We start from the raw sequence: 27158 nt of genomic DNA, 5'->3' as shown, positions 1-27158 counted from the left end.
CAAGGAAGACAGAAGCCATGTGAACTCTATATTTATCTCCTACCACATGCGCCCAGGGTTTTGTCAGGGATCACACAGAGGGCCATTTGTCACTGCTTAGCCCAAGGAGACCACCAGGGGAAAACACAAGGGAGGCTGTGGAACAGAAGCCTGTGGAGCTGTTTGTTTAAAAATAAAATCCCCTCTCAAATAATTATAAACAAACATTAAACAATCCTAAAGAATAAACCAATGCACAAACTGTTATCAACATCAAGGTGTTACCACCTAATTACAGGAAGAGCAGACTCCTTTAGGACTGCCTAGAAACTATACCCCATAAACCCCAATACGATCAGGCCACACCAAGGCCGCTTCCTTCTTGCTGGGCCAGGACCTCCAGCTATAGATTGAGACTGCAAGGTCCACCCTGGGAAGGTAAGCCATACTCCTCCCTCCTCTTGGTTAAGCCTCCACCCAGTACCTGTGTCACAGGTAACTGGCATACCTGGAGCCACCCTGGGTCACGCCTCCGACTGGGTGGAGGGTCCCAGGCCCTAAGGTGACATCTGCATCCAGTGTGGCCACACCTACCTTCCCTCCCCTCCCCCCACTCCTTTCCTACTTAAACCCAGGCCAGACCTCAGCCCCTCCCCTTCTGCCACGTGGTCACCACCATGCCTGGTAGGGGCAGCAGTTTGGTAAAATAAACTTCTTTTCCTGCCTGAATACTGTTCCCTTCATGGGCTACCTAATTAAACCTACCTATTTAATTTACCTTACAGAGGCTATGACCCAGTTTGAAAGTGTCCCCCACAGGCTTGCTCCTATAGGACCTTTCTATACATGGTGCCATTTCCACTAGGTGGTGGGCAGGCTTTAGGAGGTGGGGCCTATGGGAGATCTTTAGCTCACGGAAAGAAAGTCCTCCAAGGGGATTGTGGAACCTGGTCTCTTCCTCTTTCTTCCTGACTTTGCTTCCTGGTTCATGAAATGAGCAGCTTACCCGTCCCATGCACCAGTCTTCTGCCATGAGTGCTGGGTCTTCTCTCGGGTCTCTAAGCATGTGTCACTCAATTGTAGACTGAAGCCCCCTAAAACTACAGCCCAAAAGCAACCTTCCTTCCTCATAAGTTGATTAGCTCAGGTTATTTCATTATAGAACTGTGAAACTGACTAATACCACAATCACCATCTTCTTCATCCATGTCCCCTACTGCCTACATCACACACCAACAACACACACACACAACAGACAACACACAACAGACAACACACTTTTTAACTTTATCTTCTAGGAAAGCTTTATCAGGTAGGAATTTTCATTGCTTCCATTGTCACCATGAAAAGACTTAAGAAACGGAGCAATCTCTCCTAATACAACAGGACAGAAGATGGCAGAGCCCATGAAGGGTTACCTACTGGCCCATGTAGTTAGGACTCCAGTGTGACCTTCCTGAACCTCTGTCTCCTTCCTTTCTCCCTCACGTTTGCCCTGTTCTAATAAATGCATAGTAACCCTCATCTTCTCTCAGGACAGGGGTTGCGGCCATCCATGTTCAACCTAGGAACTGGGCCTTCCACCTGCTAGCCCTAACAACAGGAGATAATCTAATATGGGCTGCTCTTTGCCTCCTAGCACCCGACACCACCCCCCCCCCCCGCCCTTGCCCTGGGTCTTGATGACCCCCATCATCTACCTGCTGCTACCTCTGACTTGAACTTGGTACTCAGTAACTAAGTCTCTCCAGTCAATCCTGGAGTTGAGACCACGCCTCACTAGGTGGCCCATGGCGTTCCCACATGTCTCCAAGACTGGCTTTACCCTAGTGTGCAAGTGCTTGCACCAGTGTAAGTGAACCTTGACTTCCAGCCCCATTAACACCTAATTAATGAATCAACTAAATAACTAACTGGTTTTGTCTAGCAAAAACCAGAAGTGTTGAAGCTCATATGACAATTCTCCATGTCCCTCCCCTCTGGAGACAGCACAGCCCCAAGACATAAAGCCAACGTCCTCCCTAGCTGGTGGTGGATGGGCCAGAGAGGGGGTCGGGGGACCGCCACCTGTTGGGGGGCATGCAGTTAATTAGGTGACACTTGTGAAGGGATTCACAACATGAAGTACACATGTCGCTGGGGATCTCACACCTGGTGTTCCTCGCTGCACAACTCCAAAGAGCTATTTTTAAAATCTGCCAGTTGAGCGAGGCTTACCAGTGTTTCCTTTTGCAGCCCACTGTAAACCTACTCCTCAGCCTTAAAAGCACCTCAAAGCTGGAGGGAGGGCACAAATGGCAGGGATTACTGAGGAAGATACAAAGGACAATCAAAACAGTCCACCCTCCCAAACTGGTCACACCCCGCCCAGGGTTCAGAGAAACCACAGAGTCCAGCCTGGGTGGGCTCCCCTGTGCAGGCAGGGAAGAGGAGTTCCGACCTGTTTCCTCTCGGTCTGAAGGTTACTTCTGCGTGTGTTTGTTTGTCAGTGAGTCATTTCCAGGGATGCCCAAGAGGCTGCTGGGAGCCCTCCTAACCTTAGGACAAAGGCCAGCCTGTGGAAGCCCGAGGCCCAGCCACACTGGCTTGGGCAGTTAAGCCAAGCACCTTGATGGGTCTAGATGTGAGTATGAGAGCAAACACACCTTTACTTCCCAGACTATAATTACACAAAGCTTCTCTGGCTGCAGGAAAAAGAAAAGGCTTATTTTTAATTAGTGGGGGCAGCTCCCTAGGTCCTTTTTGAAAAGAGCTTCCTTTTGCTAAAGGGAATCCCATAAATAATGGAGAGGTTTAATGAATTGCCCTTGGCTAAGAGGTTTGAGGAGTGTTTCCAGGAGATCTGCCCACCTGAGGCTCCAGTCAGAAACCAACACTCTGGGGGCATTGGGGGGAGGGGGCACCTTTATCCTGTGGAATGCTGACTCCTCTTTTCTGTTCTTGAAGGTGCTAGCATGTTCTCAGAGCCAGTGGGGTTCACCTTTCCCCATCTGCCCTCTGGGCAACATGGCTGTCACACCAAGTCCCTAAGGGAAACCTGAACTGTGTCTACTGACTCATTCCCCAGGAAAACAATCTTAAGACTGTATGTCCTCCAAAGTGAATACTTTTCTTTGAGTTTTCCTTTATGTCTTCTCTTTTTTCCCCTAGACATGTGACAAATATAGGAGCCCTTAGGAGAAAAGCCTGTGCTAAGCCAGGGTCAGAAAAGCGAAGTTCTGTCTAGCATGTGTGACGTGTGCACATGTATGCACACGTGTGCGTGCACGCACGCACGCGCGCGCGCACACACACACACGGTACTAGTCATTTCCCTAACAGTGAATATTTCCCTAGTCTTATCACTAGCACTAGCAATATTATGAGATTCCAAGTTTCTTTCTTTAAAATTGCTTTTGGCTGGACTCAGTAGCTCGCACTTGTAATACCAGTTACAGATAGGAGGATCACAGTTCAAGACTAGCCTGGGCCGATAAAAATGTTAACAAGATACCATCTCAAAAAATAAGCCTGAGCTGGGCACTGATAGCTTTCTATAAATCCTATCATCTCAGGAAATTGAGATCTGAGAATCACAGTTCAAGAGCCAGCCCAAGAAGAAAAATCACGTGGTAGTGCTTCAGCTTTGAGTCAAAAAAACAAGGCGAGAGTGCAAGCCCCAGGACCAGCAAAAGCAAAAACAGGCCTAGAATGTTGGTGCATGCCTATAATCACAGCTAAATGGGAAGCGTAGGCAGTAGATCAGAGGAAAACAAATAAGGTCCCAGACAGAAATCTTGAGACTTTATTTTAAAAAGGAAAAGAGGGATAAAGGGATATGGTTCAAGTAGGATAGCACCTTCCTAGAACACACAAAGATGAGTTCAAACTCCAGAGTACTGCCAAGAAAAAAAATATGCATTGTTTTTGGTTTTCTTCAATAGTAATAATTTTCTTATAATGCCTTTCCTGCATACTATTTTTTTTAACCCCAGGGCTTGAACTCCTTTCCTTCATACTTTAAAAAAAAAAAAAACAAAACAAAACACGAGGGCTTGAACTCAGGGCTTTATGTTCTCACTCAGCTTTTTCTGCTCATGTCTGGCACTCTACCACCAGACCCAAACCTCCAGTCCAGGTTTTTGCTGGTTAAGAACAGAGTTATCATGGACTTTTCCTGCCTGAGCTGGCTTTGAACCTCGATTCTCTAGGTCTTAGTCTCCTGAGTAGATAAGATTACAGGCCTAGGCCACTAGCTCCTGAACCATCTTTAATAGAGTACTCTAGCTTTGGGGAAGAGAAATAGCTATTGTATTTACTGTCCGTTTAAAAAAGGAAACATTAAACACTTAATGGTATCAAGTTGCATCCTCTTTAAGATAACTTTTTTCTTCATTCAGAGATGCTTTAGGTGGAACTGCAATGTACTGCAGGAATTGTTATTTCAAAATCTCTGTAGGCACCTGCTATGACTGCCAGGAAGAAAAGGAGCTAGGAATGGAGATTTATGTAAAAGAGGAAAGCAAATTTCTCAGCCAAAATGATCCCTCTTATTTGCAAACAAATAGACCCATGCATCATCACATCTTGAAATACCTCATGTCAGACACACACATACCTTTATCACCTTTATGACAAGCTACGGCAAGTCAGAGGTACCAATATTCAGTTAAGCTTGGAGCCATGAAAGGATCATGTAACAACAGGAATTGTGTCTACATCGAGATGGGAATGTATCTGAAACTCTGGTAGAAAAATCTATCAAGAGTAAAGCCTTTAGAGACTTGAGCAAATATTCCCAGTACAGTCTCTGTGAATAAGTTTTCAAACAACCAAGGGCTGGGAGTGTGGCTCAATGTTAGAGTTTGTGCTTCATGTGCACAAAGGCCAGGAGTTCCCTCCTTGGCATCAGGAAATATGATCAAGTAAATAAATTTTCAAAGCCAGGGGGGCGCCAGTGGCTCACGCCTGTAATCCTAGCTACTCAGGAGGGTGAGATCTAAGGATTGAGGTTCAAAGCCAGGCTGGACAGGAAAGTCCATGAGACTCTTATCTCCAATAAACCACTCAGAAAACAGGAAGTGGTGCTGTGGCTCAAGTGGTAGAACACTCGACTTGAGCTGAAGAGCTAAAAGGGGATTTCATGCTTCATATTAATTTCATCAAACCTTACACTAATACTATTTTATTCCAAATAGTTTTAGATACACCCTTATGATGGGAAGACTCAATAAATGTTGGCTGAATATAACTGAATAATACTGGATTCCATACATTTTGCTTATTACTGTTTTATAGGTACTCTTAAGAACAGGGAAAACATGGGGCTGGGAAGGTGGCTCAGTGGTAGAGCACTTGCCTTGCATGCATGAGGCCCTGGGTTCCATTCCTCAGCACCACGTAAGCAAAAAAGAAAAAAGCCGGAAGTGGCACTGTGGCTCAAGTGGTAGAGCGCTAGCCTTGAGCTGAAGAGCTGAGGGACAGCGCCCAGGCCCAGAGTTCAGGCCCCACGACTGGACCCAAAAAAAAAAAATAGGGAAAACATTTAGGCTGCATTTCTCTTGGTCACTGGGGTTACAGATCAACCAAGATTCAGTAACTGATTCACTCATAGGATTACATATTTAATCGCTTAAATAAGCTGGGCTTGGTGGCTCATGTTTTGTGGTTTGAGAACATCCTAGGCAAAAAGTTAAAAAGACTCTATCTCAAAATAAGCCTGGCATTGGGGCTGGGAAGGTGGCTCAGTGGTAGAGCACTTGCCTTGCAAGCCTGAGGCCCTGGGTTCGATTCCTCAGCACCATATAAGCAAAAAGAAAAAAGCCGGAAGTGGTGCTGTGGCTCAAGTGGTAGAGTGCTAGCCTTGAGCTGAAGAGCTGAGGGACAGCGCCCACGCCCAGAGTTCAGGCCCCACGACCGGACCAAAAGAAAAAAAAAGCCTGGCATGGTAGTACATGCCTGTGGTACCAGTCACATGGGAGGCACAGAGAGAAGGAATGTGCTCTGAGGCTGGTCCTGAGCAAAATCAAAGACTCTATCCAAAAAAGTAACTGAACCAAAGATGGATAGGGGCATTACTCAAATGATAAAACACCTGCCCAGTAAGAACAAGGTCTTGGGTCTTGAGCCCAGTGCTGCCAATAATAGTAATAATAGCAATAACAATAATACAGTAATATCTGCTTGCAACATCTCACCTGTGAGGTTCTCCTTACGAGTAACCAACCTTAGACAGATACCTACCTCTAATGCAAAGGGGTTATTTTTATACCTCATGAAGTTTCTGTTCAGTATAGAATATCACTTTAAGCAGAACTTAAGATTCCAGTTGTCCTGTAGAGAAAACGTAATACTAATAATTAGGAGTCTGGGGTATGAAATGGGCATTGCTCTTGCCTCAAGAGGATCAAATCTGAGAACTTCAAGAGCATTTTTCAAGAACAAACATCTGTTCAAGATTACTAATAATCTCTTCTGTGATCTGGATATGCAATCACGGAACGTGGCATGTCAACCCCCCTGCTTTTCTCTTATAAATGAAAACACGTATGCGCCTCAGTATCACAGCGACTTCTTGTGAGGCGCGCTCAGCAGAACTGCTTTATAAAACACCCTTGAAATTCCCCGCTCCTCAACCGTGGGCATTTACAACCACTGGCTGGCACAAGCCTGGAGGATTTCCATAGGCAACATCTGGATGGGAGAAACACGTGTGCCTGTGTTACACTAGAGCGTGTCCCAATGGTGCAGAGAAAGTGACTCCGTGGACAGACTCTGTCACTTAACACACGCCTCAAGACTGCCTCCAGCAGTCAACATTATTAAAAGCACCAGGCAATCTGGTGTTGTCTGTCAAGCTTTAGATTTTAGATACAGACTGCAGTCCTTCAGGACCACCTTGAAGTCACTTAGGTTTAAAATCTTCTACAGCCCTAAGGTGGTGTTGGTGCAAAACTTCCTCCTCTTTCTTTTCTCTCCTTTCAGTACTGCTGGAAGCAGCTTAGCAGCAGTTCAGACACTAAAGAACATAGACATGCACTGCAGAATTCTATCCTAAGTACTTAGCTACACACCACCCTGTGGTTATAAGTCTCTACAATCCTATTGAAAGCGCAATACCCTTTTCATACCTCAGAGTTGTAACTATTAGTATTTCATTTTCTCTACAGGACAAATCACATCTTAAGTTGTATTTAAAGTCATGTTCTGTATCAAATTCTATCCAACACCCAGTAACGGTGTTAATCCTCTGTAAAACACAAATCCTGATGAGACATAAGGGGCCAAGGAAAGTGCTCTGATAGATCCAGAAAGTTCTTCCAGCTACACAATTTCCTCTACTTCTAATTTGGTAGAAAAGGTGAAACAAGTCCATAAAGAATAATAAATGAGCCAGGCATTGGTAGCTCCCACCTGGAATCTTAGTTACTCAGGAAGCTGAGATCTAAGGATAAAGGTTCAAGGCCAGCCCAGAGAGAAAAGTATGTGAGACTCGTCTCCAATTAATCAGCTAAAATCAGACGTGTAGCTCAAGTGGTAGAGCACAAGCCTTGAATGAAAGGGCCAAGTAAGGGTTTGAGCTCCTGAGTTCAAATCCCAATACCAGCACACAAAACAACAAAAACAATAATGATGATGATGTATAAGAAAAGGACATTGGAAGGGGCGCTGTGGCTCAAGCCGTAGAGCGCTCACCTAGAGCTGAAGAGTGCAGGGACAGCATTCAAGCCCAGAGTTCAAGAAGAAAGAAAAGAAAGAAAGAAAGAAATTAAGAAAGAAAGAAAGAAATTAAGAAAGAAAGAAAGAAAGAAAGAAAGAAAGAAAGAAAGAAAGAAAGAAAGAAAGAAAGAAAGAAAGAAAGAAAGAAAGAAAGAAAGGAAAGAGAGAGAGAAAGAGAGAAAGAAAGAAAGAAAGAGAGAAAGAAGAAAGAGAGAGAAGGAAAGAAGAGAGAGAGAGAGAGAAAGAGGGAGGAGGAAGGGAGGGAGGAAAGAAAGAAAGAAAGGGACAGGTGGCATAGGAGAAGGGCAATGTACCAGGGACAAGCATCACTTTCCCTAGAGAACCCAGGAAAACTCTCCAGAGGAAATGGTATTAGAGCAATGTGTTGTAGCCAGGAGACAGTTGACTGATGGTCCAGAGAAAGAATGACACTGGATGAGAGAAAGGGCTTGCCTTTCCTGATCTTCATTATAAAAGGTAAGGGAGAGGTAGGCCTGGTGGCTCACCCCAGTAATCCTACAGCCTTTCTCTGTCCATCCCCCGGTCTGTGGGCATGGCCACAGGCACAGCTCCACTGGGGAAAACTATCTCCAAGCCGTCCCAGGGAGGTGACTGCCAGCACGAGACTGGAGGGGTGAGGATGTCCAAAGAATACGAGGCCACGTCCGATTTTTCATTTGTAAGAAACACGTTGAAGTATATAACGTTAGAACGCCAAGTGAAACCACAGCGCCATCTTTCTCATGATGCACAGCAAACAGGACTGCAGAAACACGACTGGGCAAGAGAAATTTCTATGGGAAGGCAGAATAGGAAAGCAGGAAAAATGGAGTGTGCAGCATGGCGGAGGGGTGAGGAGTCTGTCCCTGACCTGTGCGGGAAGAGGGGATGGGGTCTAGGTAGTAAGTGAGAGAACGAAGGCTGCAGCCGGCGAGGTCTGGGGCTCGCTGGCAAGGGTGAGGCCGCACTGTCTGAGGAGCAATGGGAAGGGAACGGTGGCAGGTGGACTCGGAGCTCCTTGGAGCCTTTATTCTCAGCTCTGCTGAGCCCCGCGCTGCAGCGAACCCCAGGGAATAAGGCCAGAGCCTCTCATTTCTCTCCATGCCTCTAACTGCCCACCATGGAGGTCAAGGAAGGAAAAGACGGTTCTCCTCCCTTCCCGCTCTCCATCTCCTGAGAATATTCTAATGGCCGCTATAATATACAGATCTCTCTGTCTCTCTCTGTGTCTGTCTATCTGTCTGTCTGTCTGTCTGTCTGTCTCTCTCTCTCTCTCTCTCTCTCTCTCTCACACACACACACACACACACACACACACATGATCACAGGAAAAAGAACTAGAATGTCACTTTAGAGACACCCTAGTGAGCTAGCAGGACAGTCTGGCCTTGGAAATGGATGACAGCTTCTCCTTCCTGAGGGTGAAGTAGGCAAAAGAAGTGGGGGTGGGGGAAGAGGTTGCTCCCAGTGTGAGCATCCCCTGTGTATTTACAGGAGATCTGTAAGCTGAGTCAAGCTGCTCTGTGAGCAGAATCCACAATTTCTTCTTGGAGCAGGAGCAGTCCGCGTTGACTCCTTTCCGCCGTGAGTCCTCCTGGCTCCCTAACATGTGCACAGTTATTTTTTTTTCCCTCTGCTGTCACTGTACAACAGGCACAGCTGCATTAGACAACAACAAAATCTGCTGCTCTAGAGGGTTTGCTGTCGGATGGGACAGAAACTCCGGCAGGGGGATGGCACCAGCAACCAGGCCTGGGGGCTGAGGCTAAGGGACTGGGACTAGCCGGGCTGGCTGAGGAGGCTGAGATTGGGGGTTGGGCTGGAGACTGGGGCTGAGGACTAGAGACTTGGGGCCAGGGCTGGAGACTGAAGCTGTGGGTTAGAGCTGGGGCAGGAGATGGAGGCTGGGGTTGGGACTGAGGCTGAAACCAGGAGTGTGGCTATACTGTAACGGGACGTTGTCATATGGGACAGACTGACATAGCAAATGAACTTTTCTATTCTCCAGATGCTTCCATGTGGGTCCCTCCCCCTAAAAATGGCCTGGCTAACCGTTACAGCCACAGTAAGGAATGCATTTATAGATGCTACCCGGAAAGCAGGAAGGAGTTTTGGTTTGGTTTTAATGATCTAATGTAGTCTAATTGGGAGCCTTTCTTCCTCTAATTAGATGTTTGAACCTCAACACATTTTACATTTTTTTTATTAGCCATCAGGTTTAATCTGTAACACAGGTACTTCTGATTATACCTTCTGAAACTTCCTTGCTTTAAGATGGGCTTTCTTTAAGGGTTTTTTTTTTTTGTTTTTGCTCTTTTATGTATGCTTGTTTTTTTAAACAAAGAATAATAGAAGAAAAGCTTCCCTTTCTGAGACATTAACTCAAATAGCTCCAAAATGCACAACTATCATCATCGATCTATTGCATGAACATTATCAACCACGTCTTATCTCTATATGTTGGAAACTGGTTTAGCCACACGGATGAAGTGTACTCAGTATATGGTGAGACCCACACAAACCCACTCAGGACTTCTTTTCAACTTTTTTGAGGCCATCTGCCTGCATTGACAATTTCACATGGCCTGACAATGATGTTATAAATATTCAAATGACTGGAAAAATGGTTCCTTATCCCTGGAGTAAACAAAGGTGCAAAACAGAATTCAAAATATTATGAAATTTTAAAATGAGTGTAAAGGTTCCACAACCTTGTGAAAACACTAACAGCCACTGAATTATACATTTTAAAGGGTGAATTCTGTGACAAATGGGTTCTATCTCAATTTTTTAAAACCTCATTTTTTAAAGGCCTATAGAAGTCCCAAAAGTCTTCACATGGCAAGTTTGAAATAAGCATTTTATAAAGAATGCAGTCAGGGGCTGGGAAGTTGGCTCAGTGGTAGAGCGCTTGCCCTTGCATGCCTGAGGCCCTGGGTTCGATTCCTCAGCACCACATAAGCAAAAAGAAAAAAGCCGGAAGTGGCGCTGTGGCTCAAGTGGTAGGGTACTAGCCTTGAGCTGAAGAGCTGAGGGACAGTGCTCAGGCCCAGAGTTCAGGCCCCACAACCGGACCAAGAAAGGAAGGAAGGAAGGAAGGAAGGAAGGAAGGAAGGAAGGAAGGAAGGAAGGAAGGAAGGAAGGAAGGAAGGAAGGAAGGAAGGAAGGAAGGAAGGAAGGAAGGAAGGAAGAAGGAAAGAAGGAAAGAAGGAAAGAAGGAAAGAAAGAAAGAAAGTCATAACTGAGGAGGAAGATGTTCAATATGGTTTATCTGCATGTGTGAAAGCAGAACAATAAAACCTGATGGAATTGGTTTTTAAGAAGGGGGAAGCCGGGCGCTGGTGGCTCACGCCTGTAATCCTAGCTACTCAGGAGGCTGAGGTCTGAGGATTGCGGTTCAAAGCCAGCCTGGGCAGGAAAGGCCGTGAGACTCTTACCTCTAATAAACCACCAGAAAACCGGAAGTGGCATTGTGGCTTAAGTGGTAGAATGCTCGTTTTGAGCTGAAAAGCTGAGGGACGGTGCCCAAGCCCAAAGTTCAAGCCCCACAACTGACAAGAAAAAAAAATATATATATATGTATATATATATATGGGAGTAGATGAGGTGAGGTTGATTAGGATCCATTGTGGAAATGTCACAAGAAGCCCCCCTCCCCCTGGACAAAAAATATATGTTAATTGAAACAAAAGAATATAATCAGAGCAGGGTGTGGTGATCCATGCTTGACATTCCAGCACTTGGGAAGCCAAGGCAGGAAGATCTTGATTTCACCAGCCTGGGCTACTTGGGTAAGTTTGAGGCCAGCCAGAATGATCAAGTAAGATCCTAAAGAAAGGAAGAAGAGAAAGAAAAAGGGAGGGAGGGAAGAAAGGAAGAAAGGGGGGAGGAAAGAAAAGGGAGGGAAGGAAAGAAGGTGGGAGAGGGAGGGAGGGCAGGCAACTATAGCATTTAATTAAAAGACAAACATCTGTATATATAAAATTGTAGGTATTACCACATTGGTATAATCACTCTTTCACTACCCCCTGAAGTTTAGCTCTGCCAACTGCACCCAATCTTAGCAGTTCCCTTTTGCGGGTCCAGCTGCTAATCTAGCAAGAGTTGATACAATGGCTTAACCCACAAGCTCGCAGCGGGGCCTCCCTAGTTATGGGCCACGTTGCTGCGTCCTGACCTGCGCCAGGCAGACCTGATCTTCCCCAGGAGTCCATCTAAGTTGTCCCCTCACTGCCATTGTCCTAAGGCTCCACACATCCCCGTGGGAACCGCAGGGAGCTACAGTTTGTTGTAAGCTGATCTGAGTCTGCTTATATTGACAAGTTTAACCTTGACGCCCTTATTACCAGCTGCCTGTCCTAGTATGACACAACCTCCTGGAAACAGCCATCTTTTCTATGCTACTAGTAACTTTCCACAATACCAAGTTACTGAAACCCATCAGAAACCCAGTGAGTGCCAGCTTCATGGTTCAATCTTGCCAGTTCCCAGCTATTTCCTCTCAAGAACGATACCCCCTGCCACCGGTGAGCCCCCCACACGGTACGCTCCAATCAGTGCTATGGAAACCCCTCACAGCCTGTTATGGAAACTTAGCTTAAAGGAAAAAGCTATAGGTTTAAAAAAAAAAGTGTATTTTAGCCCCTTGAATGGAATTTTTCTATAATCTGTTATCAGCTATGTCCTAAAACAATGTCAAGAATAGAAGCCTATAAGCCAGGCATGGTAGCACACACCTGTCATTTCAGCTGCTGAAGGAGGGGACCGCTTGGGCTATCCAGTGAGATCCTATCGCAAAGAAAAGAAAAGTAAGGAATTCGGGCTCACATATTTCCTTTCCTATTCTTTGTCTTTTGGCAGAACTGGGGTTTGAGCCCAGCATCTTGTGCTTGCGATATAGGTGCTCTAAAGCTTTAGCCGTACCTCCCAGCGGCCCCTCACTTGGAAGGGGAGGAGCCTTAGTTTGAATTTCTGCCCTTGCTGGCCTCAGATCACAATTGTTCCACCTTTACCACTGAGCCACCATGCCCAGCCAGGTTCTTTGAAATTCAGGATCATCCCACAGAATTACAAAGTAGGTCATCTTTTTTTTTTTTTTGGCCCCTATTTTAAACAGTTCAGGCCTGAGCTTTTAAAATCATGTGTCTGGTTTTAAATCTTTCTTTCTCTCTTCGTTTCTATCATTTCTTAAAATTATCAGATGATCCCCTCCAGCAATAAACTTTTCATTTGCTGCACGGACTCTGCCATGGGTGAAACTTCATGCTTGTGCATAAGAGTGTGTGTGTGTGTGTGTGTGTGTGTGTGTGTGTGTGTGTGTGTGTGTGTGTGTGAACATAAAACATTCTTACTTTTAGGAAGTGAATATTAGATTTCTAAAGTATCTTAGTGAATTTATTTTTCACCTTTTGGAAGCGCACAATGGTAACTTTTACAATAAAATTTCATGTTGGTATTTTATACTCTGCCTTTTACTTCTACATATTCACAATACATCATCCAAGCACATAATTTGAGTGAAGACAACCGCGAACTCTTCAAGAGGCACCGAAGCTCTCGGGATACACAGGGGAAAATTCAAGGTGAGTGAGAAGCTGTGGACACTGGCCTTATTTCAGATCCCTTCCTGAAACTTATTAGCCATGACTACTAGTAAGTCCTAATTTTATGGGTATACGACCCTATCAATAGTATATCTATCACAGACAGTAATAGTGTTTACCACAAATGTCCACTAAGCTCTAGCATCTAAGCAGGGACAATGCAGAATGGTCCACAACCATGACCTCACATAATCCCTGCAACACACGATGGAGAGAAGGCACTGCTGAGTGTGGGAACCGAAGTCCCCTGGGTGAGGTGCAGGCTGGGGGGGGGGGGGGGGGGGGGGGGGCGGAGAGACAAGGCCTGGGTCACAGCGAGGTAACAGCACTGACATTCAAGCCTGGTTTCTGCCTTTGCCTAGTAGAAACCACAGTATACGGTTTTGCCTATCCGCCTCATAGCATCACTAAGAGAACTAAAACAGGTCATAAATGTGGAGGCCACACCAAACGAATGTGCTTTTCACACTGTCTTGTTTGTGGTCCTTGACCGGATGGCCATTATTACTTCTTCCTTTGGTTCTCACCAGTATTTTAAGTAGAAAAGAGCAGATGGAGAGAACCTGGAGGTCCAGGCGTACAGTTAGACCAACGGCGCAGAACAGCTTAATTGGTGATTATAATACCACTGGCATGTGAAAGACTCATCAAAGACATTAAATAGTAAATTCTTCCTTAAGTTTAAATTCTCCTTTAAAAAGACGTGCTTAATCTAAATGAGCTGAGAGGCTGACTCCAACAAAGAATTCAGATGAAATACCAAACCAGATTCTGAAAGATGAAAAGAGATCAAAGGCAGATCTTGGAGAAGAGAGATCCACACCCTAAGGAGAAAGGACACACACAAACAAACACAAATACCCTTTGAAATCACAGATGGAAACCCATCTCCCTTTTGGCATTTTGTTAAGAAGCCATGTCTTACACATTAGCAAAATAACATACACCCCCCCCCACACACACACAAGCACATCCAGATGTTCACGAATATTCATGACATGCTTCCAATTTGGTTTGGACTGGTCCTTGATTTATTTTTGATTAAGTTCTATCAACTTCTGCTGGGGCCCGTGAGATGGATGGAGTTGCGATAGCACAAATTTAGACCATCTTCGTATTCGAAGTAATTGCACAACATCTCTCACACAATCCCTTCTAAATACATAATTTATGCACAGACCTTGGAATGCCAGAGATAGAAGCAGTTGGCCTACCCCTGAGTTCATCTTCACCCAAATTCAACTGCTAAAGATATTAAATTAAGCCTTCACTTCTAATGCATGAATTAACCCAAGGGAGGGAAGGAAGGAAGAGAGCTAGGACTAGCAATCCAGTGATACTTTAGAGGAAGGCCAAGAGCAATGCTCTGAGGGGTCTTGAGAGGTATGTTCCAAAGTTAATATATTAGCTGTGCCCTTCCAGACCCTGAATAAACACATGGCTTAAAAGTCAGAAGAACTGAACCAATGGTATCAAAGTATTTGTGAAATGCTTTTTAACATCTTGCTTTCTTCTATTTGAAGTTCTTAAAATGTCTAAGCTGAAAGATGAGGTAGCTCCAATTAAAAGCTATTGCTGTGGTGGGCGGAAAACGTCTCCAATCAATATACTACTGGGTGGTGGAGGGCAGCTCAGTGGTGGAGCGCCTGTCTAGCATGTGCAAGGTTCTGGCTTTGATCTCCAGCACTAGGAGGAGTGTGTGTGTGTGTGTGTGTGTGTGTGTGTGTGTGTGTGTGTGTGTGTGTGTGTGTGTGTGTGTGTGTGTGTGTGTGTGTGTGTAGATCTGGAGCAAATTCTTTCTGCTATCAGTTACTTCAGCAAAGCACAACTGTGGAAAGACAATGTTAAGCAGGTACCTGTGAACCGGGAGGCCAAGGTCAAGTGTGAACAGTGACCCCAGCACAAGCTCTCAGCTCAGCCCCAGCAGGCTCTAGCTGAACCCAAATGACCATGTCTGCATCATCTCATTCCAGAAGATACCCCTTTCTCAGGCCCTAAACAGGGCTTTGGAGGACAGATGGGCCCCTCAGTCTTCACTCCAGGCCTCATAGCTGACCTCGGAGATCACCCCGTAACACTGTTAGCTATGGCAGCAGAAGCCTGCTGGGAGAGCCTGAAAAGAAGCAAACATTCCTCACACTCTGTGTGAGGCAGTTTCTTGTCACTATGGCAACATACCAGAGGAAACAACTTAAAAGCAAGTAAGGTTTATTTTGTCTCAGAGTTTCAGAGATTTCAGCCGTGCGGCTCCACTGCTTCTGGGTCTGTGAGCGGTGAGGCAGAGTGCCATGGTGGATAGAAGAAGCTCACTTCAGGGTGAACAGAGCCAGGCAGACCAAGAGATGCCCAGGACCAGACATTCCTTCAAAGGCACAGCCCCAATCAGTGATCCGCCTCCCTCAAGCAGGCCCCGCCTCCTAAATCTCCAATCAGCCACATCACCACCAAGTCATGATTCCATCAGGGATTCATCCTATCAGTTCCAAAAAGCACCATCAGCTGCCAACCAAGCTTTTAAAATATGAGCCTTCAGGACATGCCAGATTCAACCATCACATCATCCTTTAAACTTTGTCTCTGCAATACAATACAGTCTCTTCAGAGTGCTACGAATTAACACCTTTAAATAGCCTGTAATTAGCTTGCGATTAGCACAAATAAATTACACTTGTAACTGTCTCAGGCAGAAAATGTTTCCTTGCTAAATGTAAATATCAGACCACTGTGTAATTTTAATATCCTGGTTTTGCTCTTCCAGGGCTATTTAAAAGGCACCTGATCTTAAACTCCTCCACTTTCTGAAAAAAATCTTGATTCCAAAAACAACACTATTTTCCCCCCAACAGAGCTGGGGCGAGTGCTGGATTCGGCCATCAAGCGGCCTCTTTCACTAGAATTCCTTGGCTTTTCTCCCCAGTCAGTGTTTATTTGATTAAGATTTAGGAATTCTCTCTCTGATGTAAATGCAAATGATGGTGCTCAGCCTTTTTCCCTTTCTGGTAAGCATTTATATTTTAAGCAGAATGCTATTTTGGCTTTTTATCTCCTAGGCACACTATGTTTTATTAAAACAAACAAACCAGTCTTTTCTAAATGCTCATGAGCAGAAAGGAAAGATGCTGAAGCGTGTGGCCACATTTAAGAACCCAGCTTCTCCCCTCTTCTTCCAGCCCATGCCAACATGCCAAACAAACACAGGCTTCCATAACTGGTCTAGTACTTACAAGAGACGAGAGGACAAGAACACACGAATTAATTGCTGGCTTATTTAAAACAACAACAAAAATCACCTTAACAAACAAGCATAAGATGCCAAGATCAAATCCAGCACCAAGAGATGTGTTTGTGTCCACTTTCATTCCATGCAGTGTGCGACACACAAAATCCGCTGACTCAATTGGGACCGGGCATTAAATACAATGGGTCTTTGTCTGACAGAAGTCAAAGCTGAGAACTGCATTACCATATGCCTTAAGCTATAATAGCTCAGTGTATCTTGACATCAAGTGTGCAAACCCCACAGCAGAATGTAGTTCGCCCTCACCATCTAATGCCTGCTGATTCTGATTGCCATCTGCAAGTCAACAGTAACCCAAAGCTAGAGAAGAATGGCAGGGAACACAAGATGAAACAACACCAAAACAGATGCCCTACAGTGCAGCACTTCCCAGGGTACAGCCTGTAGCAGGGAGACGTCAGTCTACGGGCAGTGCCGCCATTCTCACTCTCATTCACTGGAAACCAGACAAGAACTAGGACAGCCTGTCTTCAAGGCTCTTAGCTCTGGGCACCTTCCTTAGCAACAATGGTGGCCTACAGACCACGCCGGCTGTAAGGTCTGCCTGGGACAAGGCGGGGTAGACTCCTCCCTCCTCCGTCCAGTGCCTTTGTCACCTAGGTAACTGGCACATCTGGAAGCAGTCAGCTCTCCCACCGGCAAGGTCACATCCTGGGGACCAGGGAGGGTCCCAGGCCCTGAGGTCACATCCTCATCCAAGTGTGACCACACCTTTCCCACACCTGGCCACACTTATCCCTGCCCCTGGCCTAGATAAGTCCTGGCCCCCAGAGGTGGGTCGACCTTTTGGTCAAGTGCTCTCCACCATACTCGGCCTGGCAGCTGTGGTGTTCTCATTTATTGGCTACCTAATTTAATCTACCTTACACTGGCCACCTTTACTTGTTCTGCCATTTTCTTTTTTTCTTTCTTTCTTTCTTTTTTGTCAGTCATGGGGCCTGAAATCTAGGCTTGGGCGCTGTCCCTCAGCTCTTCAGCTCAAGGCTAGTGCTCTACTACTTGAGCCACAGTGCCACTTCCTGCTTTTTCTGCTTAGGTGGTGCTGAGGAATTGAACCCAGGGCCTCATGCATGCAAGGCAAGCACTCTACCACTGAGCCACCTTCCCAGCTCTGGCATTTTCTTGAACATTCAAGGAGCTCAAAGGTGTAGGAACGAGGTTTCCATCCGCTTTGCTATCTGTGGCGAAATGCAAAGGAAGAGCCATCTTTAAACAAAACACAAAGTCGCACACAGACCAGACTCTGCCCATGTCCATGCGAAGGCACAGCAAAGCAAGGTCAAGGTCAAGTTCACCTTGGCCCAGCTGGTCAAAGAAAGTGGAAAAGGTGATTATTTTTGTTTCCTTTTGTGACACATGCTGCATCAGACAATTGTTTATTATTTTTAGGATTCATCACCCAAAGACCTAGGAAAGGTTAGCACGTGTCTTCTCCCACTTCTTTTAGACCCTAGTTTCTAGCTACAGCAAACTTGCAGCACCCTGTAAAGGCTCGCCTTTTGGCTTTGACCTCTAACATGACCTTGACCTCAGCCTGCTGCTCGGCATTGGCCATAATTACCGACTCAATCACCAGGCAAGTCTTCTAAGAGTCTTGTCCTTGGGCTTGCATGGCACTCTCGACCACTGAGCCATCACTCCAGCCCTGATTTGTGCTAGCCATTTTTGTGGTAGAGTCTTACTTCCTGCCTTGGCATACCCCTGGTTGCAGTCCACCTATGCTAGGATTCCCAGGCAGCTAGGCTCACAGGCCCTGGCCACCATGTCCAACTCTTCGCTGAGAAGGGATCTCATAAACTTTTCTGCCTGAGATCTCAGTGGACCAAGTAGCTAGGATTACAAACACAAGCTGCTGATGCCCACCTCCTGCATTTCTGGAAGGACAAAGCTCAAAAGACATAGACTTTTAATAAATATGTTGAAAATATTCATTGAGGATGTTATATGTCATGCACTAATTTCTTTGCCAAAATACAAAGATGACCAAAACAGACAAACCAAAATCCCTGTTGTCAAGGCAGGCCTTATTAGAAGAAACCTGGGAGGACTTTGTGGACAATGGATATGCAATGCATCCTGCTGGCTTGGAGGTAACATGCATATATTTGCTTGATAAAAAAATCATACTGCTGAGGTTTGTACATTTCAGTGTATATAAATTTTACCTAAAAGCCAAGGATCTTAAAAATAATTAGTGGTGCCAGGTGTCAGTGTCTCATACCTATAAGCTCAGCTACTTAAGAAGTTGAGATCCCAAGGACCAAGGCTCAAAGGCAATCTGGGCAGAAAAGTCTGTGGGATTCTACCTCAAAATTAACCAGCAAAAAAGAAGGCTAGTGACACAGATCAAGTGGCTGAATGCCAGGTAAGCAAGGAAAGCAATTGAAATCATTAGGTCCTGAGTTCAAACTGTAGTACAAACAAACAAGCAAGCAAGGAAGGAAGGAAGGAAGGAAAGAAGGTAGAAAAGATGGAAGGAAGGAAGGAAGGAAGGAAGGAAGGAAGGAAGGAAGGAAGGAAGGAAGGAAGGAAGGAAGGAAGGAAGGGGGAAAAAGGAGGAAAAAGGAATTATCAACTGGAAAAAGAGAAAAAAGATGAAAGAGAATTACAGGGTACTGGGGTAACTGAGGCCGGGTGCAGGAAGCAGGAAGTTTAAGTACATCATATTATGCAGTTTATTTATGCTTAAAGTTTCTCAAAGTAAAATGCCAGAAAAAAACCCTGCACATATGTAAACAAATCTTTATGAAGTATAAATAATAGCTACATCAGCATTGCTGCGATAATTTTTGAACTAGAAAGAAAGGAAAAAAACATTTGTTTTTTTGTTTTTTTTGGGTCCGGTCGTGGGGCCTGAACTCTGGGCCTGGACGCTGTCCCTCAGCTCTTCAGCTCAAGGCTAACGCTCTACCACTTGAGTCACAGCGCCACTTTCAGCTTTTTTCTTTTATGCTTATGTGGTGCTGAGGAATCGAGCCCAGGGCCTCAAGCATGCAAGGCAAGCGCTCTACCACTGAGCCACCTTCCCAGCCCAAAGAAAACATTTTAAATCACTGATGACTAACAGCTTTCGTTTTTAATTCTTTTATTTTTTATTTTAGTTTTTTGGGTCCGGTTGTGGGGCCTGAACTCTGGGCCTGGGCGCTGTCCCTCAGCTCTTCAGCTCAAGGCTAGCACTCTACCACTTGAGCCACAGCGCCACTTCCGGCTTTTTTCTTTTTGCTTATGTGGTGCTGAGGAATCGAACCCAGGGCCTCGAACCTCGGCCATGCAAGTGCTCTACCACTGAGCCACCTTCCCAACCCCTTGAATTCTTTTAATAACTAAGAGGTACACTGATGGATTTTAAACTTGGGGAAACTGAGGCTTGACAAGAAAATGAGGCTTAGACAACCTCTCAGGTAAGCAAAAGAAAAAAAGCCAGAATTTAAAGCCCTGTCCAACTCCCGCAGCCTCTTCCCACAAATGCTTCCCATAATTTTTACACACACAAGTGCAGAGGTAAGGATTCCTGCTTGGGCTTGGAGTCAAAAGAAAACTCATGAACACTATGCTTGCCTAGATATATAATCCAGACTGTACTCAAACTCATAATTCTCATATTGCAGCCTCCATGCTGGGATTACAGGCATAGGCTACCACGCTCAGCCTAAACATTACTCTTATGGCTTCTGTATTAGTAAGAACTGTATCTGGAAAGATTATATTATCTGGGAAAAATTAAACGATTAATTTGCAAGGAATAATAAACATATCCCCAGAATCTTTTCCCACATCAGAGACAAAAGCTCTGCTATTTTGTTAAAAGCTTATAATATGCAACATTTGGGGGGAAGGTATGGTACTGGGGCTTCAACTCAGGGCCTATGTGCTGTCCCTTACCGCTTTTGCTCAAAGTTGGTACTTATCACTTGAACTACAGCTCCACTTCTGGCTTTCTAGGTGGTTAATTGGAGATAACAGTCTCATAAACTTTCCCCAGTTAGCTTCAAACTGTGATCCTTAGATCTCAGCCTCCTGGGTAGCTAGGATTACAGGCGTGAGCTGCAGGTGTCTGACTCTCTGCAACACTTCTTTTTGTATTTCTGCTCCCTGAAGATCTGAGTGAGTCTGGTCTGGTTTGCCTTCTTGTACATACACCCTCATGACAACGACTTGGCAGAGTTCCCGCCAGGCTTTAGCTGCAGGCAAAGACGTCACTGATAGACTGCAGGCGGTGGTGGGCGGGGACTTCTCCATCAGCACTGAGCACAAGGACAACTGCACAAACTTGTTTTCTGCCAACATCCAAACAACCTTAGCCTAGATGATACCGAGGAAGCTGAGACTGCGGGGAGTAAGAGGGCCACCTTGCATATTCCCTTTCCTGGCTGTGGTGTCACTCTGACAGCTGCCAAACTTAGTAGCTAGAGATGGGCTCATTATGGACTTGGAGAGCTGCTGTCATTTCTGATTGCAGTGTCTCACAGCCAGAAGATCCCATGATGCTCAGAGAGGTGCCAACTTCCCTGATGCTCACGGCTCCCATGTCCCAATCTCTACCAGAAGGCCAAGGCAGCCATGCAAACACTCTTTCTTCAGAATCTACCAGGTGCTGGGGCTGGGAAGGTGGCTCAGTGGTAGAGCGCTTGCCTTGCATGCCTGAGGCCCTGGGTTCCATTCCTCAGCACCACATAAGCAAACAGAATCTACCAGGTGCTAAGTAAAAACTCTCCCCATCTTGTAACTTTTGAGTCAGAATCCATGCTTGCACTGAGAAATTTATTAATTTGTTTGTTTAATGCCAGTCTTGGGGCTTTGAACTTAAGGCTTGGGTACTATCCCTGAGCTTTTAATGCTCATGACTAATATTCTATGAAAGCTTCCCTTCTGCCTTTTTCTTTTTGTGTTAAATTGAAAACAAAGAGTTTCATGGACTTTCCTGCCCAGGCTGGCTTCAAACTGCGATCCTCAGATCTTGGCCTCCTGAATAGCTAGGATTATATGTGTGAGCTACTAGAGACTGGCTGTACTGGTGAATTTTAACCCAGCTCTACACTGTTGCCATTATCAAAAATAACTCCAAGGACACATTAGAAAGAACTAAATCCAGGCAGGATCCTGGTGACTAGGTATTCCAGAAACAGCTTGACATCGAGTCCAGAAATTAATTACTCACACAATTACCAAAACCTTTTATTTTTCAGATTTAAGTCAAGCATCTCAGTGGGCAAGGTGTCTTCTCAGCTTGTTTGTTCAAAAGTTGATATGCAATTAGCTTTTAAGGACAATGTATTTTTTTAAACTTCCTTTTGCCTTAGCAAAAGACAAATAATTACCTATCTATTTTAGCTTTAGACTATACCCTCAATCACCAAAATTCACCCAAAATAGTTAGAATGAAGCAAAGCCTTAAGCCAATTCAACATAGTTCAACTTAGCACTCTATATTCTACTGGGGTTTGTTTTGGTGCAGATACTAGGGCTTGGACTCAGGGCTTCTGGCTCTTTGCTTAGCTTTGTTTGCTCATATCTGATGCTATGGTTTGTACTCTCCCTCCATTGCTGGCTTTTTACTGGTTTATTAGAGATCAAGAGTCCAACGGGCTTGTCAAACCATGATCCTCAGATCTCAGTCTCCTCTCCTGAGTAGCCAGGACTTCTAAACATCATTTTAATCATGTAAAACTCATCATGCTACTATGCTCCCTCCCGATCATCTCCGTCTCCCAACAGAGTAGGATGCCTCTTACTGATTTGTCTGGATTGCTCCTGGAAGCCTTACATTCCACTTCCCCTGGGCTGCTTAGAAACACAGAAAGAAGTACTGTGTTTCAGCTCCCCAGATCGAGTCTGTTCCAGCAGGCAAGCATGCACACTGTTTGTCCACTTGTCTAAAGGGAGAGCTTAAAGTCTAGAAATACACCTAAAATTTAGATGCAATGACAGGGAGTAAAAGTTTTTTTTTGTTTTTATGTACTAAAAGTTACAGTATTAGCCAGGCATGGCTCGTATCTGTAATCCTAACTACTCAGGAGGCTGAGATCTGAGGAACACAGTTCAAAGCCAGTCTAGGCAGTAAAGTCTCAAGAGAATCTTATTTCCATTTAGCCACCAAAAGCCAGAAGTAGAGCTGTGGCTCAAATGTTATAGTGCCAGCCTTGAGGGACAAAGTCAAAGGACAGGCCCAGGCTCTGAATTCAAACCCAACTACTGGCACACACAGAAAAAGTTATAGCTTTGCAAAAATGGTTGTTGTCAGGAATTCCATCCATGATGAACCACCTACTAAAAGAGAAAGGGAACTTTCGGTAAGATGCTAGCATGGCCTAAAAGATACATCACCTTAAACCCATCTAACATCCTTTAAAGACTCTTGAGCCTAACATCTAGCCTGAGCTCTAGCAGTTCCAAAATCCTTCCCTACTGCTATAACTTGCCCCAAGTTCCATAGAAGGATGATCTGAATGCATCAGTCTGGGTTGTTACTTCTCTAACTAGCTACAATTTAAAGAATGAACAGTCAGGCTTCCCAGCCTGGTTGGAAATGGCTCCCATCAATTTTACCCACCACCGAGTTCTTACACCTTTGATGGGAACTAATTAAGCTCATGCAGTGAATTGGCTTTCGTGGTGTGTGTGTGTGTGTGTGTGTGTGTGTGTGTGTGTGTGTGTGTGTGTGTGTGTGTGTGTGTGTGTGTGTGTGTGTGTGTGTGTGTTCTCTCCCCCGACTGTCTTTTGCTGGTCTGGAACAGAGCACACCCATCTGTCTAAATGGCAAGGAGGCTCTCAATCCTCCAACAGGCAATCTTCCTTTCCAACCCAGGAGCTGCCTCTTAAGATTCCTGAATACTATGAGGTGACTATGGGAACCCCAAATCATAGGCCAGCTAGTGTTATCAGCAATCATCGGCCAATTCTCAGCCCTCGTTTTCTCATAAAGTGAAAAGCGTCCAGGGAGACCATACAGTTCACATGGAGCTGCCACTCCAGGTCAGCACGGGGGGTGAGTATGCATTCAGGGGAAGAGAGCTTACTTAGCAGGCACTGAGGCTTTAGGTTAGATCCCCAGTACTGTAAAAAGAAATATAAATTAAAAATCAAGTGCAATATTCAAGTTGCTATTGTATAGCATTATTACTGAAAGGTTTATTTTCATCAGCTATGCCCTAACAGGTATGCCTAATTATATACCTTCTCAGAGAGAAATAACTGCATTCACATAGGCGGAGTCACAGGAGACTAAGTCCTTTGGCAATGATAAAGCCCACATGCCTGCATGGGCCAAGGTGTCAGGCTCCTGGACCAAGGACTCTCTGCCTGCAACGACACTCCTCGATTAAGCTAATGTCAGCCCTGCACTATTAGATCACTGAACTAACTGGGCAGTCATGATGTGATGTTGCTCATGACCCAAAGATTTTTTTTACTTAGGCTGACTTTAAGGAAGGAAATAACATGCTCAAGAATTCTTTTTTTTTTTTTTTCCTTTGGTGGGTTGTAGGGCTTGAACTCAGGGCCTGGGTGCTGTCCCTGAACTCTTTTGCTCAAGGCTAGCACTCTACCACTTTGAGCCACAGCTCTGCTTCTGGTTTTTGAGTGGTTAATTGGAGATAAGACTCTCAAGGGGACTTTCCTCACCTGGACTGGCTTCTACCTGTGATTCTCAGATCTCAGCCTTCTGAGTAGCGAAGATTACAGGCCTGAGACAGGGATGGCCATCGAGTGCTCAAGAATTCTGCATGCAGCCTTGGGTGGGAAGAAACCATGTTCACTTCACTTTGAGAACTCTATGTGCATCCTTGGGTAAGAAATAAATGATGCTCACTTAAGAATATAGATAAACAGATAGATATATGTATACATAGACATATACACACCAAATATATGTATGTGTATTTATAGATATGCATATATTTGTATATGTATACATACACATAGATATATAGGTATATTTATGTATCTAGCTATCTGTATAACTAGCTAGCTAGAAATATATAGAGATATATAGAGACATAGAGATATATTAAGGACTATATATTCATATATGAGTGAATATATGCTCATATATTCTTATATCTAATATTTACATATATACAATATATAATAAATATGTGAATATACACATGTATGTATATGTATATATAGTACGCATATATTTATATAGAATATAGTATATGTGAATGTATATGAATATAGATAAAGTTTCTGTATACATACACATATAAAATATATCCTATCCAACTTTTTGTTTTGGGTAGCTTCTAGATAAGGAAGCCCTTTATACAACGTGAAAAATTATTAATGAGTTACCTATTCTTTTTGTTTTTGTTTTTGTTTTTGGGTCTGGTCATGGGGCCTGAACTCTGGGCCTGGGTGCTGTCCCTCAGCTCTTCAGCTCAAGGCTAGCACTCTACCACTTGAGCCACAGCGCCACTTCTGGCTTTTTTCTTTTTTGCTTATGTGGTGCTGAGGAATCGAACCCAAGGTCTCATGCGTGCAAGACAAGCGCTCTACCACTGAGCCACCTTCCCAGCCCGAGTTACCTATTCTTAATTTAAAAATAGTTGCTGAATTCTTGTTTTCTTCTGTTCCCAACTCAAGTCAATTTATAGAAAAATTCCAAAACAGGCAAATAAGTCTGGGCATTGTAGTGCACACCTGTAATCCCAGGACTTGTGCGGTTGAAGAAGGAGGATCTTTCAAGGCCAGCCTAGCTACATAGTGAGACTCTGCCTCAAAAACAATAGTAATAACATAAAAATGTGACGGCCAGTAGATGCCATTATTCACAAACAAGTCTGGATAGCCCCCCAATAAATGATAGGGTACAAAGGAGCTGTTGAGATGAGGCCCTTGGCGGGGCGGGGGGGCGCTTACTCTTCTGCTCTCCCCCTGTGGAGGAATTCTTCTGGCTGGAACATGCGATGGCAGCAAGTGGGAAGGATGGAACTAAAATGAATCTAATGCATAGCAAGTTTAAACTGAGAATTGTGAGGTGCAAGTCAGGGGTTTTACAGCAAATGTCCATGAGAAACTGCCAATGCATAGTGATAGTGATCTACGCTATTTTATTTGCTATTTATCACACACAAGTTCAAAGGCGCCACTACTCACAAACATACATGTGTTCACCAAGCAGCCAAATGAATGTCAATGTCCCCAAGTAAGAGAGAAGAAGAGGGTGAGGCAATGTGATCTCGATGACAGGGAAGTACTGAAATAAAGCGGTCAACGCATCACGTGACTTTGTAACTGCGGGAAGAGGCAAGGCAGCTTGAAGACGCACAGAAGCCCTAAAGCTCATGTGCATTTTGTCACGTCAGAGGTTATGGGTGCTTTTCTGCTTCTTTATTTTGTTTTTTCAAAAACAGAAGAAGAAACGCGGTGGAAAAGGGCAAAAAGAATTTGCCTTTGGGTTTTGAGCCCATGTGGTATACTCAACAGCAAAAACATTCTTTCCTCTTAAGGTTAAAAAATGTATAATAAATGTAGCTTCAGGCCCAATTCTGAGCCTGAATTCAGTCAGGATCTCTAGTGTGTGTTATTATGCTCAAAGCTGGCATTTCACCACTTGAGCCACAGCATGACTTCCAGCTTTTTGCTGGTTAACTGGAGATAAGAGTTCTCTCGGTGTTTTCTGTCTGGGCTGGCTTTGAACTTTAATCTTTCAGTCTCAGCCTCCTGAGTATCTATGATTACAGTCATGAATCCCCAGTGCCTGGCTTAAAAATGTAGCTTTTTAATGTCAGCAGAGATTTGGGCAGATTGTCCCATCTAACACTCATTCAGTTTGATAGCTGCAGACAAAAGGGCTGCTCCTTTTGAGGACCTGATTTTTGTCTTTGTTTTTTGGACAGCTAGAGCATGGCAGCCTGCAGTCCAGTGCTCAGGCGTGGCTGGGGGGGGGGGGGGGGGGGGGGGCAGAAGGACCAGGGCGTGGCTGGACTGGGAGTTTGTGGAGGACCACCAGGCCAGCAGCAGTCCTGAGACTCTTATGGGCCCTGCCCACTCACCACATCCAGGTCCTGCGACACACGCCGCTTCCGCAGCTCCTCCATCCTCTCACACACGTCAGAGAAGCAGGTGTTGTAATAATCCGCATACTGCTGAGCCAGGTCATCGATGTTCCCCAGTGACCCGTCCTAAGGGGGAGAAAGAGACAGGAAAAACACAGAGGTGGTTAGGCCAGTCCATCCTGATGGGCCACGGGTGATCAACCTGTCGACAGTGTTGATGGTATGAATGGCCGGTGTGTACGAACCTGGCCGGTATGCCCAGGCTGTCTTCCTTGCAAGATCTAACCCTCAGGACAGCACTGTGAGATGGGACCTGTTCCTCTCCTCACTGTACTGAGGGTCACAGGATGTTCACCAGTCCTCACTCTTTGCCTGCCTTGAAGGGTTGAGAGAGAAGCCAGGAAAGCACAGGGGCTGTTTCAGGGTCCCTGATGCTCAGTGCAACAATGGCTGCGACACCTCCCAGAACCCTTTGGGTGTTAGTGGCGCTGGTGGCTCACACCTACAATCCTAGCTACTCAGGAGGCAGAGATCTAAAGATCTCAGTTAAAAGCCAGCCTGAGCAGGAAAGTCCACAAGACC

The 27158-nt window shown here is 45.0% G+C and overlaps 1 protein-coding gene across 1 annotated transcript in view; it reads right to left on the bottom strand.

The window, feature by feature from the left end:
* Sash1 (SAM and SH3 domain containing 1) overlaps positions 1-27158 on the bottom strand; it is a 166782-nt gene that overhangs the window by 98521 nt on the left and 41103 nt on the right. Inside the window, exon 2 of the mRNA XM_042683714.1 lies at positions 26574-26702. Within this exon, the coding sequence (XP_042539648.1) occupies positions 26574-26702 (129 nt within the window). The remainder of the gene's footprint in view (positions 1-26573; positions 26703-27158) is intronic.

Source organism: Dipodomys spectabilis, unplaced genomic scaffold (genome assembly GCF_019054845.1).
Source record: "Dipodomys spectabilis isolate Male_0828 unplaced genomic scaffold, ASM1905484v1 ptg000001l, whole genome shotgun sequence".
Classification (NCBI taxonomy): domain Eukaryota; kingdom Metazoa; phylum Chordata; class Mammalia; order Rodentia; family Heteromyidae; genus Dipodomys; species Dipodomys spectabilis.
Note: the sequence above shows the minus strand (reverse complement) of the source record. Positions and strands in the feature narration are given on the sequence as shown.